The 14,216-nt window shown below is 42.7% G+C and overlaps 1 protein-coding gene across 1 annotated transcript in view; it reads left to right on the top strand.

The window, feature by feature from the left end:
• The first annotated feature begins 527 nt into the window (after positions 1-527).
• P2RX5 (purinergic receptor P2X 5) overlaps positions 528-14,216 on the top strand; it is a 90,987-nt gene continuing 77,298 nt past the window's right edge. Inside the window, exon 1 of the mRNA XM_056560840.1 lies at positions 528-664. Coding sequence (XP_056416815.1) covers positions 528-664 — 137 coding nt within the window. The remainder of the gene's footprint in view (positions 665-14,216) is intronic.

Below are 14,216 nucleotides of genomic sequence, written 5' to 3'. Positions count from 1 at the left end.
GTCCCGTCTAGAGGGTGATTGGCTGAGCGGGAAATTCCTGCATTGAGCCCTCATCTCGGAAACATAAAGAAGCCATAAGCATCGGAGGACCAGTGGGAGAAGACTGGGAGCTGTGGGGGATCAGGGATAGGTAAGTATGCCTTTTTTTTTTTTTTTTTTCTGGCCCCAGCGGTATAATCATTTTTTTAGCCAGATGCTGGAATACCACTTTAATGTCTCAAAAGAAGTATACAGTAAAGTCAACAACTACAATAATGTCATAGAAAAAGTGCGGATCACAATTTATATAGAAAGTTGATAAATAAAACATGACATTAATAATTTATTGCAGTGTTTAGACTTAGAGGGCATTGTGACGGTGACCCCAGGATCTTCCTCACAGTTCCTGACCGGGGTGGTGTGCTTGCAGACAACAGTAGCACAGGCTTCAGCTGTCTCTTACTCATGTTTCAGAGCTTCTGCCTGAATCAGAGCTGCATTCCCTTCCTCTCCCTCTCTCATTCACTGCTGCAATGTGAGCAGACAGAATGGGGCAGGTCGCATGGAAAGGCTTGTTCCTCTCATTCTTTGACTATAAGACCGAGAAATATGTCATTGCCAAGAACAAAAAAGTGGGGATTTTATTCCGTATCCTTCAGCTGTCCATTCTGGCTTACCTAGTGGGGTAAGAACTCATCTCTTCTTACTGTATATCAATATACTGCATGGCTATGCTGACTGCTATAGGCTGTGTGTGAGGTGTTAAGTATAGGCTGTCCTTACTCTATAGGCTAAATGTAGCAAAGCTGAGTTTGTCATTTGGTATAACAATGCATTTTTAGTGTTTTCGCATAGGACTGCTGGTACACCTTCTACTTCTTCACACTAACTAAAGTCAAGTGATGCTGCTGCTACCCAGAAGAAATAAATAAGCTGTTTAGCTCTGCTACATCTGTATTGTAGTGTACATTATATAGCAGTGTTTCCCAACCTGTGTGCCTCCTGCTGTTGCCAAACTACAACTCCCAGCATGCCCGGACAGCCAACGGCTGTCCGGGCATGCTGGGAGTTATAGTTTTGCAACAGCTGGGGACACATAGGTTGGGAAACACTGCAATGTAGGCTGTATAAGCTGCAGGCCAGCTATACTATTTATGTGTAATTAAATATTTACATGGTACAAAAATAGTTTAGCTTCCTGTACCTGTAAATAGACTTTCTAGAATATAGCAGATGCTATATATATATATATATATATATATATATATATATATATATATATATACCGTATATATAATATAAATATATATATATATATATTATATATATATATATATATAAAATATATAAATATATATATATATATATTATATATATATATTATATATATATAATATATATATATATATATATATATATATATATATATGTTTGTTTGTATATATATATGTAAATATTTCTCTATTTTTTTATTTCTCGATTTTTCAACCCTTATATTTTTCCCTTCGTGAGCTAAAAAGCATCAATATGAATTTCAGGACAAGTAATGGGAAGAAGACACATTAGGCTTCATCTGCGCTTGTGGTTTCATTTAGGAAATTAGTTAATCACCAGATGGTCATAAGAATCTACTCTGCAACAATACCACAATACCACTAGTATAATTCATCCATGATACTAAGTAGCCATGAATACAATTCCTAAATATTTATTGCTATCTTGTATATTGGCTATGATAAGTATTAAAGAAGCAGCCTCCCATTTTTTTTTTTTTTTTTTTTTTTTTGTTAAGCAAAGTTGTATTCTGTAAAAAATAAGAATTCTGACAGACCTTTTTGTAAATTTCTGTATGATATAATTTCTCCATTATTCCATTTTGAAATATAGGAATCATTTGACAACTGGGTTAAGGTTGAAGTTAAGGTTGTTCTTTTCTGTCTAAGTCCTCTCTGATGACACCTGTCTCGGGAAACGCCCAGTTTAGAAGAGGTTTGCTATGGGGATTTGCTTCTAAACTGGGCGTTTCCCGAGACAGGTGTCATCAGAGAGGACTTAGACAGAAAAGAACAACCTTAACTTTAGAAGCTCATAAGTACTGAAAGGATTAAGATTTTTTAATAGAAGTAATTTACATATCTGTTTAACTTTCTGGAGCCAGTTGATGTATAAAAAAAAAGTTTTTTTTTCCTGGATAACCCCTTAATGACGCAGGACGTAAATGTACGTCCTGGTGATGTGATACTTAACGCACCAGGACGTACATTTACGTCCTGAGCATAACCGCGGGCATCGGAGCGATGCCGGTATCATGCACGGCAGGTCCCGGCTGTGGATCGCAGCCAGGGACCCGCCGGTAATGGCAGACACCCGCGATCACGATTACTTTAAAAAAAAGTAAAATAATAAAGTAAAAAAAAAATTTGAAAAACCCCCTCCCCCAATAAAAACGTAAATTGTCCCATTTTCCCTATTTTACCCCCAAAAAGTGTAAAAAAATTATTTTATATACAAATTTGGTATCGCCGCGTGCGTAAATATCCGAGCTATTAAAATAAAATGTAAATTATCCCGTACGGTGAACGGCGTGAACGAAAAAAAAAAAGCCAAAATAGATGCTTTTTTATAACATTTTATTCCAAAAAAAATTAATAAAAACTGTCATAAAAGTTTTGTATAAGCAAATATGGCATTAATAAAAAGTACAGATCACGACGCAAAAAATTAGCCCTCATACCGCCGCTTATACAGAAAAATGAAAAAGTTATAGGTCTTCAAAATAGGGGGATTTTAAATGTACTAATTTGGTTAAAAAGTTTGCGATTTTTTTTAAGTGCTGACATTGTCCAAACAGCTATTGATAAGGCAAATGTTAAAGGGGAATTCCGGAGGGAATAAAATCTTTTCAAATCAACCGGTGCCGGAAAGTTATACAGTTTTGTAAATTACTTCTATAAAAAAATCTTTATCCTTCCAGTACTTTTCAGCTGCTGTATGCACCTGAGGAAGTTGTATTTCTTTCTGGAGTTTTTTTCAGCCTGACCACAATGCTCTCTGCTGACACCTCTGTCCATATCAGGAACTGTCCAGAGCAGAATAGGTTTGCTATGGGGATTTGCTTCTACTCTAAACAGTTCCTGACATGGACAGAGGTGTCAGCAGAGAGCACTGTGGTCAGACTGGAAAGAATTACACAACTTCCTCTGTAGTATGCAGAAGCTGATAAGCACTGGGAGGTTTAAAATTTTTAAATAGAAGTAATTTACAAATATGTTTAAAGGAAATCTGTCATCAGAATCTGTTACACAGGCTTGTAGTGCGGGTGATCCTGATTAAAACGCTCCTTACCTGGTTAAAAATGGTTCAGCGCTTCTTAAGATATCTATATTTTTCGTTTTCTGTTATTCCCTGGATTGGGACTCAGTGGGAGGTGTTATTATCTCGGACTCGGCTATACGTCATTCTAGCTGGGCGGAGCGGCCACCCGGCTCATGAATATTCATGAACTTATCCTCGTAGTCTAACTCCTTTTTCTAGGTCTGGTGGGGAGGGCCGCGCATGAGGATAAGTCCATGAATATTCATGAGCCGGGCGGCCGCTCCGCCCAGCTAGAATGATGTGTAGCCGAGTCCGAGATGATAACACCTCCCACTGAGTCCCAAGCCAGGGAATAACAGAAAACTAAAAATATAGATATCTGAAGATCAGCTGAACCATTTTTAACCAGGTAAGGAGCATTTTAATCAGGATCACCCACACTACAAGCCTGTGTAACACGTTTAGTGCGGGTGATTCTGATGACAGATTTCCTTTAAGTTTCTAGCACCAGTGGATTTGAAAACTTTTTTTTCCCTCCGGGGTACCCCTTTAACACCCAATTGTCAATTCATTCATACATTTCTAGGAGGAATAACAGTGTGGTAAGCTTGTGGGGGTATAGGGTATATGCGGTGTAGCTGTGCAGTGATGAAAGGGTGCTGGTTTAACCCTTAACTGTCATAACGCCAGGGTGAGGGCTCCTCTGTATATGCTTGTCCTATCGCCACCCGTCCCAAGAACAATAAGGAGGTATAATAAATGATTGTCCACAACCGGAGGTTTCAGAAAACTGTCGGAACTTTTACTGCAGGTTTTATGCAGAATCAAACAGGAACAGTCTTTGTACAATCAGAGTCTATGAGAATCCTGACAGTTGGTTGGGACCTTGCGAGTTTTAAGCTCAGGAGATTTATATGCGCTGTTGGGCTGGATTTAGGGGATTGAGTTTAGGTCCAGCAGTCACGCAGACTTTAGCGAGGAATTGCATTATAACTCACGGTTTGGTATTATCAGGCTTCGGCTTGGTCTTGTCTTTCAAAGTTGCACGGATCTCTACTCTATGCTAGTCCGGAACCCAAGAGAGCGAGGATTGGCTGGCAGCTCCCTTATATGGGCAGGGGCTGGCCTTGAGCTCATTGGTCCATACATCTGTCATTCACTTTACAAGGAATTATGGTCTAGACATGTGACCACCCATGTGACCTAGGAAGGTCCTTTAACATACCCTAAGAGAATTAACATTAGTCACATGACTTAAGGTCCTGCGACACTATATACACAATTAAATACACAATTCAATATACATACAAACATCACAAAATCAAAGAAGTAAGAGGTGACAAGGGGCTATCCCACCAGGAGGACCCTACTGGAACGAAGTAACTCTGGCTTTGGGGACCACCATACAAGGTACGGTATACTATACGGTACCGGGACACCACAACAGGAACTACACCCTGCAGTGTTTTAAGAGATGTTCCAGAGTTTTTTATTTAATGGATAATAGAAATATTTACAAAAACAGCCAGGAGAAGCAACAGGACATGTGGCCAACCCCAAAATTTTTATTTTACTGTCAAGAAATAGCTTAGGGAACCCTGATCACACATATTTTAAAGTTTTTAGATATGCAATCCCATTCATGAGATATGAATCAGACAGATGAGCATGAACTTAATTTTAATTATGGGAGGGAATATCAGGTGATGGGCGGGATTATACAGTCAGGGGGTATGTATTAGGCATATACACCCCTCAATGTGCAACATACACACCCCCTGACTGTATAATCCTGTCCATCGACTGGTTACTGCTATATTAAAGTTTGATTCATACCCATCTTACTGATTCCCTGAATTGTCATACAAACTATTAACCCCCATATCTCAGGAAGATAATGACATATCAAGAAACTGTAAAAAGGTATATAATCTGGGCATCTTTAAGGTGATATCTCATGGAATAAAATGGATAGGGATAGGGGATATCCGGTTCTTTCCATGAGATATCTCCTTTAACCCCTTAAGGACGCAGGACGTAAATGTACGTCCTGGTGCGGTAGTACTTAACGCACCAGGACGTACATTTACATCCTGTGCATAACCGCGGGCATCGGAGTGATGCCCGTGTCATGTGCGGCTGATCCCGGCTGCTGATCGCAGCCAGGGACCCGCCGGCAATGGCCGATGCCCGCGATCTCGCGGGCGTCCGCCATTAACCCCTCAGGTGCCGGGATCAATACAGATCCCGGCATCTGCGGCAGTGCGCGATTTGAATGAATGATCGGATCGAGCGGGGATCCAATCATTCAGAACGCGCACGGAGGTCCCCTCTCCTTCCTCCGTCCGGCTCCCAGCGTCTCCTGCTCTGGTCTGTGATCGAGCAGACCAGAGCAGAAGATCGCCGATAACACTGATCTGTTCTATGTCCTATACATAGAACAGATCAGTATTAGCAATCATGGTATTGCTATGAAGTGTCCCCTATGGGGACTATTCAAGTGTAAAAAAAAAATGTAAAAAAATGTAAAAGTAAAAGTAAAAAAAAAGTGAAAAATCCCCTCCCCCAATAAAAAAGTAAAACGTCCGTTTTTTCCTATTTTACCCCCAAAAAGCGTAAAAAATTTATTTTATAGACATATTTGATATCGCCGCATGCGTAAATGTCCGAACTATTAAAATTAAATGTTAATGATCCCGTTCGGGGAACGGCGTGAACGTCCCAAAAAAAAATCCAAAATTGCTACTTTTTTAATACATTTTATTAAAAAAAAATTATAAAAAATGTATTAAAAGTTTTTTATATGCAAATGTGGTATAAAAAAAAGTACAGATCATGGCGCAAAAAATTAGCCCTCACACCGCCGCTTATACGGAAAAATAAAAAAGTTAGAGGTCATCAAAATAAAGGGATTATAAACGTACTAATTTGGTTAAAAATGTTGTGATTTTTTTTAAGCACAACAATAATAGAAAAGTAAGTAATAATGGGTATCATTTTAATCGTATTGACCCTCAGAATAAAGAACACACATCATTTTTACCGTAAATTGTACGGCGTGAAAACGAAACCTTCCAAAATTAGCAAAATTGCGTTTTTCTTTTTAATTTCCCCACAAAAATAGTGTTTTTTGGTTGCGCCATACATTTTATGATATAATGAGTGATGTCATTACAAAGGACAACAGGTCGCGCAAAAAACAAGCCCTCATACTAGTCTGTGGATGAAAATATAAAAGAGTTATGATTTTTAGAAGGCGGGGAGGAAAAAATGAAAACGTAAAAATTTAATTGTCTGAGTCCTTAAGGCCAAAATGGGCTGAGTCCTTAAGGGGTTAAGATGTCCGGATCACATACATTTTTACAGTTCCTTCCATTCCTGAGATATGGGGGTTAATAGTTTGTCTGACAATTCAGGCTTCCCCGGAAACTGCTGTATGGAGCCCCGGCTCTCCTGTGGTGCAGCGCGTCACGACCTCAGCCCTCTATATATCTCTATGGGAGAACCGAAGATAGCTGAATGGCTCTCTCAGAGATATATGGAGGGGAGTGGCGGCCCCCGCGTCGGGCTGAGGTCAAGACGCGCCGCTCCACAGGAGATCCAGAAGATCCCGGGGGGCTTCAGCGCTCGGACACCCGCGATAGGGGAATTTATTTTTTCGGGAGATATCTCCTTTAAGCTATTTAATGGCAGTAAAATCTACCTGTTGTTGGGTTGGCCATAGGTCCTCATAAAGTAACTGAGGCTCCCTCAACCTCAACATAATAACCCCAACCTCCTTAGATGTAAAACTAGTCAAACAAGAACGAGAACTGACAGTTATCTGTCTATACTTCACTTATGTGTCAGTTACATTAAGAAAAATGCAGAAACCCCTGGGCTCACATTGTGAATATACCCCTTATTTATGGACATTTATCAACAGGTTTAGTCAGGTTTTCTTTACTATAATTGTCGCAACTGCGACTACGCGACATTTTGACTGGAAAGCGAGAGAAGCAAGTTTTCCAAAAATTAACTACGTAGTAATAATTTTAAAATGGACTACGGGTAGTCAGGTATTTATTAACTGCGACAGTCGCAACTGCGCAAAAAAAAGTCGCAACAGGGTTACAAATTGACTAAATTTACTCCAGCTCAAACATGGAGCAGAAAAAGCTACTACCAAAGTAAAAAAGGAAAAAATTGCTTACGTGAAAGAAAATTATCAACAGGCTGAAAGCAGTTGGTAAATAAGTCGCACATAAGCAAAAAAAAAGTAAGGAAAAAATTACTAAAAAAAAGATTACATAAGCAAAACATTGATAAATGTCCCTCATTGTTCACAGAATAAGATGCATAGTTTTTTTCCATTGTAGAATGCATTCAGCCAGTGGCATAGCTAAGGGCACATGGGCCCTGGTGCAAAGGTTCAGTTTAGGCCGTCATTTCCTCCCCAGCATTAAGTTATAAAGTTATAATGTACCAAATATACAGGGGCACACAGCACAATCCCCTACATACAGCACAATCCCCTAAATATACGGTACCTATTGCCAAGTCAGAGTAAAACGCTCTAATAGAGTGTAAAGTGTGTAAAACTACAGATCCCAGCATAACCTGAAAAATTGGAATGATTTGCTTGGAACTGTTCAGAAGGAAGAAAGATGCAAACAATGTATTATTAGTGATTTTGCATAGGACTGCCGGTACACCTTCTACTGCTAAAAGGGGTACTCCGGTGAAAACCTTTTTTTTCTTTTTTTTTAAATCAACTGGTGCCAGAAAGTTAAGCAGATTTGTAAATTACTTCTATTAAAACATGTTAATCCTTCCTGTACTTATTAGCTGCTGAATACTATAGTGGAAATTCTTTTCTTTTTGAAACACAGTGCTCTCTGCTGCCATCTCTGTCCATTTTAGGAACTGTCCAGAACAGCATATGTTTGCTATGGGGATTTCCTTTTACTCTGGGCAGTTCCTAAAATGGACAGAGATGTCAGCAGAGAGCACTGTGCTCATGATGTCAGCGGACAGCTCTGTGTTTCAAACGGAAAAGAATTTCCACTCTAGTATTCAGCAGCTAATAAGTACAGGAAGGATTAAGATTTTTTACTAGAAGTCATTTACAAATCTTTCTGGCACCAGTTGATTTAAAAAAAAAAAAAAGTTTTTCACCGGAGTACCCCTTTAACACTAACTAAAGTCAAGTGATGATGATGCTGCCCAGAAGAATTATATGAGCTGTTCAGCTCTGCTACATTTGTAAAGTAATGTACCATATATAGCAGTGTTCCCCAACCTGTTCATCTCCAGCTGATGCAAAGCTACAACCCCCTGCATGCCCGGGGTTACTTCTTTTAGAATTTTTTATTTGGCACTCGATACATCTCTATTGCCTCGGTCTGGTTCTCTATCCATAATCTAAATTTAAATATCTACAAGTTATTGAAAGTAAAAATCCTCCATTTAGCCAATTATTTATGATTGAGACGCTCCCCGCCCCTTAGATGACATCAATCCCCCTCCTAAACTATTCTATCTCCAATAGAAAAATAGCACGTCACCGCACCATTCTATACACTTCTTTCAGACACTTTTTCAAAACCACAATGCAGGTAATATCCAATATGCTGTAATCCCGTATCCTTCCCCGTATCTAGTGCTACTACGTAATGCAGTAAGTATCACAGAGTCAAGGAAAGGAAATCGTTAATTTCTAACGATAATTTGTTTTCCCTTAGTCCTAACAGTAGCACAGATGGGGTATTCCACCCCCCGCGAACTGGTAGGACAGATGGAAGTTTTATTGAACCTAATTAAACAATCAGTAAAGACACACCCACAACCCCCTGTATAAGTAAGAGGGTCATCCTCTGCTCCATTGTGTAGTAACAAGAAGAACTAAAGGCAAATAATAGAAGAAAATAACTTAACTAGGGAGGGAAAGTTGTGCTACTGTTAGGACTAAGGGAAAACAAATTATCGTTAGAAATTAACGATTCCCTTACGTCCTAACCAGTAGCACAGATGGGGAAATGGCAAGCAGAAACCCTATGAGGGAGGGCTCTCATGCCTGACGGCAGATAATACTGTCCGTCCAAATGAGGAAAAATCGGCCAATCTACTGTCAAGTCTGTAGTGGGTGATAAATGTGGAGAGTGAACTCCAGGAAGCAGCTTTGCATATATGTTCCAAGGGAACAAGACTCCTTTCCGCAAAGGAGGTAGATACAGACCTGGTGGAATGAGCTTTTACAAACTCAGGAGGCTCCTTACCTTGGGATACCATGGCAATACGAATGGCATCTTTTACCCATCTACTGATGGAGGGCTTTGAAGCTTTAAGACCTCTCTTGGGTCCTGAAAAGAGAATTAGCAGATATTCATCCTTCCGAAACTCCAAAGATCTTCTTATATAGATCTGGAGACATCTCGAGATATCTAGGCAATGAAGAGCACTATCTTCATTGGAGGATGGAGGAGGAGAAAATACTGGCAGGGATATAACTTGATTTATATTTTGGAATGATGGAACTTTAGGTATAAAGGATGGCATGAATCTGTGTAACACTCGATCCGGCAAAAATTTAGTATATGGTTCAAGTGCCGAGAGCGCTTGAAGTTCCCCAATCCTTTTGGCTGAAGTGATTGCCAGTAAAAAAGTTATTTTAATGGTAACAAACTTCATGTACACCTCCTCCAAGGGCTCAAAGGGGGGAGATGCTAACCCCTTGAGCACCATCGATAAGTCCCATGCTGGGACAGGTTGTATAATTGTAGGTTTTAACCTTGAGGATCCCATCAAGAATATTTTGACTAGTGGGTCTTGAGACAATGGTTTATTGAGAAAGGCAGAGATGGCTGATACCTGAACTCTGAGTGTGGAAGGAGATAGATTCTTGTCTAATCCCTCCTGGAGAAAGTTGAGGATTGTGGCAACAGCTGGATTCTGTCCAGGTAGTTGTTTCTTGGAGCACCAAGACTGAAAAGTTGTCCAAATTCTTTTATAGGCTCTGTTAGTGGACTCCGCTCTGGAATGCGAGAGGGTATTCAAGACCGCACTAGAAAGCCCTTCTAGATGTGGAAGGGACTGGTCAACCTCCAGGCTGTCAGGTTGAACATTTGAAGATTTGAGCAGCTGTGAGTGTCCCCCGACACTAGTGCTTGCTCTGGGGGAAGCCTCCAGAATTGTCCCCGACTCATTTGCAAGAGTTGGGTAAACCAAGCTCTCTTGGGCCAAAATGGAATTATGGCTATGACAGAGGCTTGGTCCTGCCTGATTTTCATCAATACCCTTGGGATCAAGGAAATTGGAGGGAAGATGTAGGCCAGCCTGAACCTCCATGGGATTGAGAGAGCATCGATTGCTACTGGGTTGTCTTCCCTGTACAGGGAACAAAATCTCACCACTTTGGTGTTGAACCTTGTTGCCATAAGATCTATTTCTGGCATACCCCACCTGAGTGTTATTTGTTTGAACATCTCTGGATGGAGAGACCATTCTCCAGTTGAAAGTCCTCTGCTCAGGCGGTCGGCGATCACATTGAGAGATCCCCGAATGCGAACTGCCGACAGGTGGGTTAGGTTCCTCTCTGCCCAATCCAAGATCAGACCCACCTCTCTGAGGAGGCTTTGTGATCGAGTGCCCCCCTGCTTGTTGATGTACAATACAGCCGTCATGCTGTCGGATTGGATCTTTACTGCTTTCCCTTGAAGAAGAGAAGCAAAGTGGAGGAGTGCTAATCTGATGGCTCGAATCTCGAGGAGATTGGAGGTTAACCCTCTCTCCTGAGGAGACCAAGATCCCCGCACTAACAGATCCAAGAGATGCGCTCCCCAACCTACAAGGGACGCGTCGGTAGTAAGTATGATCCAAGGGGGTTGGATCATTGACTTGCCGTCCTCGAGGTGAGACCACCATCTGAGAGAGGACCGGACTCGATAAGACAGGGAGTGGCACTTGTTTAGGCCCGAGGGCCTGAGATTCCAAGTGGCGAGCACCTCTGATTGAAGAGGGCGTAGATGCCAAAGAGCCCAAGGAACCGCATCCACGGTAGTGGACATAAGTCCCAACATCCGCATGAGAGTGCGAATGGAAACTCTCCGGGTACAGAGAGAAAAAGGGCCGATTCCAGAACCCGAGATTTCCTCTCGGGAGAGAGGTAAAGTGTCATGGAGATTGAGTCGACTATGAAGCCGAGGAACCTCACTGAGGTCGTTGGGAGGAAATTGGATTTGGCCCAATTGACTATCCACCCTAACTGGTGAAGGAAGGATACTGCTAGTTGCAGATGTTGGGACAGGATCGCAGAAGAAGGAGCTCTGAGGAGCCAATCGTCTAGGTAGGGAACGATGCTGAGCCCCTGGAGCCTTAGAGCAGCAACTACCGCTACCACCACTTTGGTAAATGTGTGTGGGGCCGAAGAAATTCCAAACGGGAGGGCTACAAACTGGAGGTGTTTTAGAACTCCCCCTACCTGAACTGCGATCCTTAGATACTTTCTGGATACCGGATGAATAGGAATATGAAGGTAAGCATCCTTTAGATCCAGAGTAGCCAGGTAATCCCCTGGCGAGGTGAGGTTGACCACAGATTGAATAGTTTCCATACGAAAGCGTTTGTGCTTTACATACTGATTGAGATATCTCAGATCTATAATCATCCGCCAGTCTCCTGTTACCTTGGGAACTAGGAAGACTGGAGAATAAATTCCTGACCCCTGCTCTGCAAGAGGAACTTCCTCTAAGGCATTCTTCTGGATGTATTCCAGAATGTAGGTTTCTAGCGCCCACTGTTTGATTGGTGAAAGAACTCTTGTCTCCACATAATTGGATGGGGGAATTGATTCGAGGTCTATCGAATAACCATCCGAGATTAATCTCAGGACCCAAGGATCCTGAATGTGGAGGGACCAGGCGCTTGAAAAGTGGTGAAGACGACCACCAACTGGAATCTGGGGGGCAGGATGGGAAACTGGAAAGGTCACCTCGGCAAGGAACCCAGAGCTTCGTAGAAGCCCGCAGTCAGAGCTTTCTGTTGTCTTTGGGGCCACGGGAGCGTTTTCCGCCCCGGCGTTGATTACCTCAGTCTCTCTGAGGCTTAGGCTGGGGGGCTGATCCGCCCCCAGAACGCCGCCCTCGACCACGAAAGGAGGAATAAGGAAGGGACTTGCCTTTCTTGTCAGAAAGTCCCTCCATAATGCGGTCCAGCTCAGCTCCGAAAAGAATGCCGGGTTCGTAAGGCATAGCACATAAGGTGTTCTTGGAAGAGTTGTCAACCTTCCAAGGTTTTAACCATAGAGGACGTCGTCCAGCGGAAGCCAGGGCCATAGACTTGGAGGCCAATTTAAGATGCTGGGTGGAAGCATCGCACAAAAAATCAACGGCCAGATTGGACGTCTTGAAGGATGAAAGAATTTCATCTCTAGGAACCCCCTGGTCCAAATCCGACTGGATGTTAGAAAGACGGGTCTTCAAAAAGTTTGCTACCTCAGAGCAAGCTATCGCCACTGATGCAGACGCAGAAGCAGTGGAGTAGGAGCGCCTCATGGCACAGTCAGCCTTCCGATCCATTGGATCCTGCAAGGAAGACCCATCCTCAGCAGGGACCACTGTCCTCTTGGACAGTTTGGCAACTGCCATGTCAACCTTAGGGACAGGGCCCCAGGAGGAAAGCTGAGATTCCTGTATAGTAAACATGGTCTTAAATCTTTTAGTTAAGACCGGACCCTTTTCTGTTTTTTTCCATTCCGTTCTAAGCACGGACAGAAGGGTATCATCCGCTTTAAAGACCCTAGGTCCCTTAGAGGCGGAGGTAGAGGCTTCCCCGGGATCAACATCCTGGTCCCCCGACCGGATGGATCTCAGAAGACGCTGGGTCTTTTCCAGCGGAAAGAAATAGGATGCAGTGACCTCCTCATCCGAAGAGGAGGACTTGGAATCTTCTCTCTCCTGATCCACAGACGTCTCCATTCTGGGAGGTGAAGAAGGTCTGGCGCGTTTCTGAGAGACAACGTGTTTCAGCTCCTCAATAGAGGCTTGCATGGCCGACATGTTAGAGGAGACCCACACATACATATCTTGGACTGTAGGGTCAGTCTGGTGGGAAGGTAGAGACTTAGCCCTACAAGGAGGGCACCTGGAAAATTCATAATTATCCTCAAGGGGAGTATTGCAGTCATGGCAAGAGAGGTGCTTGCGCTTGGCGGATCTTTTTGCCAAGCCTTCACGATCCCCTGAGCCCTCGGTCGACATATCTAGGTAAATATGAGAGGAGGATTAGATAATGTAGCGGCAAGAAAAAAATTGCGGCTAGCTAAAATATAATTAAAATACCCAAAGTTCTCAGCAAGAGACCAGGTAAGATAGAGAGATAGGGAAACAGTAGTATCCGCAAGGATGCACTACTAGACTCAAAAAGACAGGACTGTGGAAGTACCAACAGCTCTGCGCTCTAGGAGGCTGAATGACAGCCTAGGGGGAGTTTAAATATCCTCCTGGCTGGCGCCAAAACAAGACTCCGCCCACAAGGCGGAGTTACAGATAAAGAAATCCTGTCTTAAAAAAACAGGAGAAAAACAGGAAAAAAAGGAACCCTATTAGTTAGAGGGTTATGGAAGAAGCTCCCCGCTCGGTTTCGCCGCATTATTAGCAAAAACGGCGCAAAAAACCGAGCCGGGAGCGAAGAGAGAAACAGGAAGTGACGTCAGACGCCGCTGACGCACTTCCGGCCGGGGCCGCGATTGGAGTCGCGGCTCCGAGGAATAGAAGCAGATGGGCGCAAACTATGCCCAAATTTGCAAGTAAGAAAAAACCCCCCCTCCTACTCATATAACAGGAGTAAGGGGGTCACCATCTGTCCCACTGTCCGGGAGGACAGAAAAAAACACAATGGAGCAGAGGATGACCCTCTTACTTATACAGGGGGTTGTGGGTGTGTCT

The sequence above is a fragment of the Hyla sarda genome, chromosome 2, assembly GCF_029499605.1.
Source record: "Hyla sarda isolate aHylSar1 chromosome 2, aHylSar1.hap1, whole genome shotgun sequence".
Classification (NCBI taxonomy): domain Eukaryota; kingdom Metazoa; phylum Chordata; class Amphibia; order Anura; family Hylidae; genus Hyla; species Hyla sarda.
The sequence above is the reverse complement of the archived record's forward strand: the minus strand, read 5'-3'. Positions and strand labels throughout refer to the sequence as shown.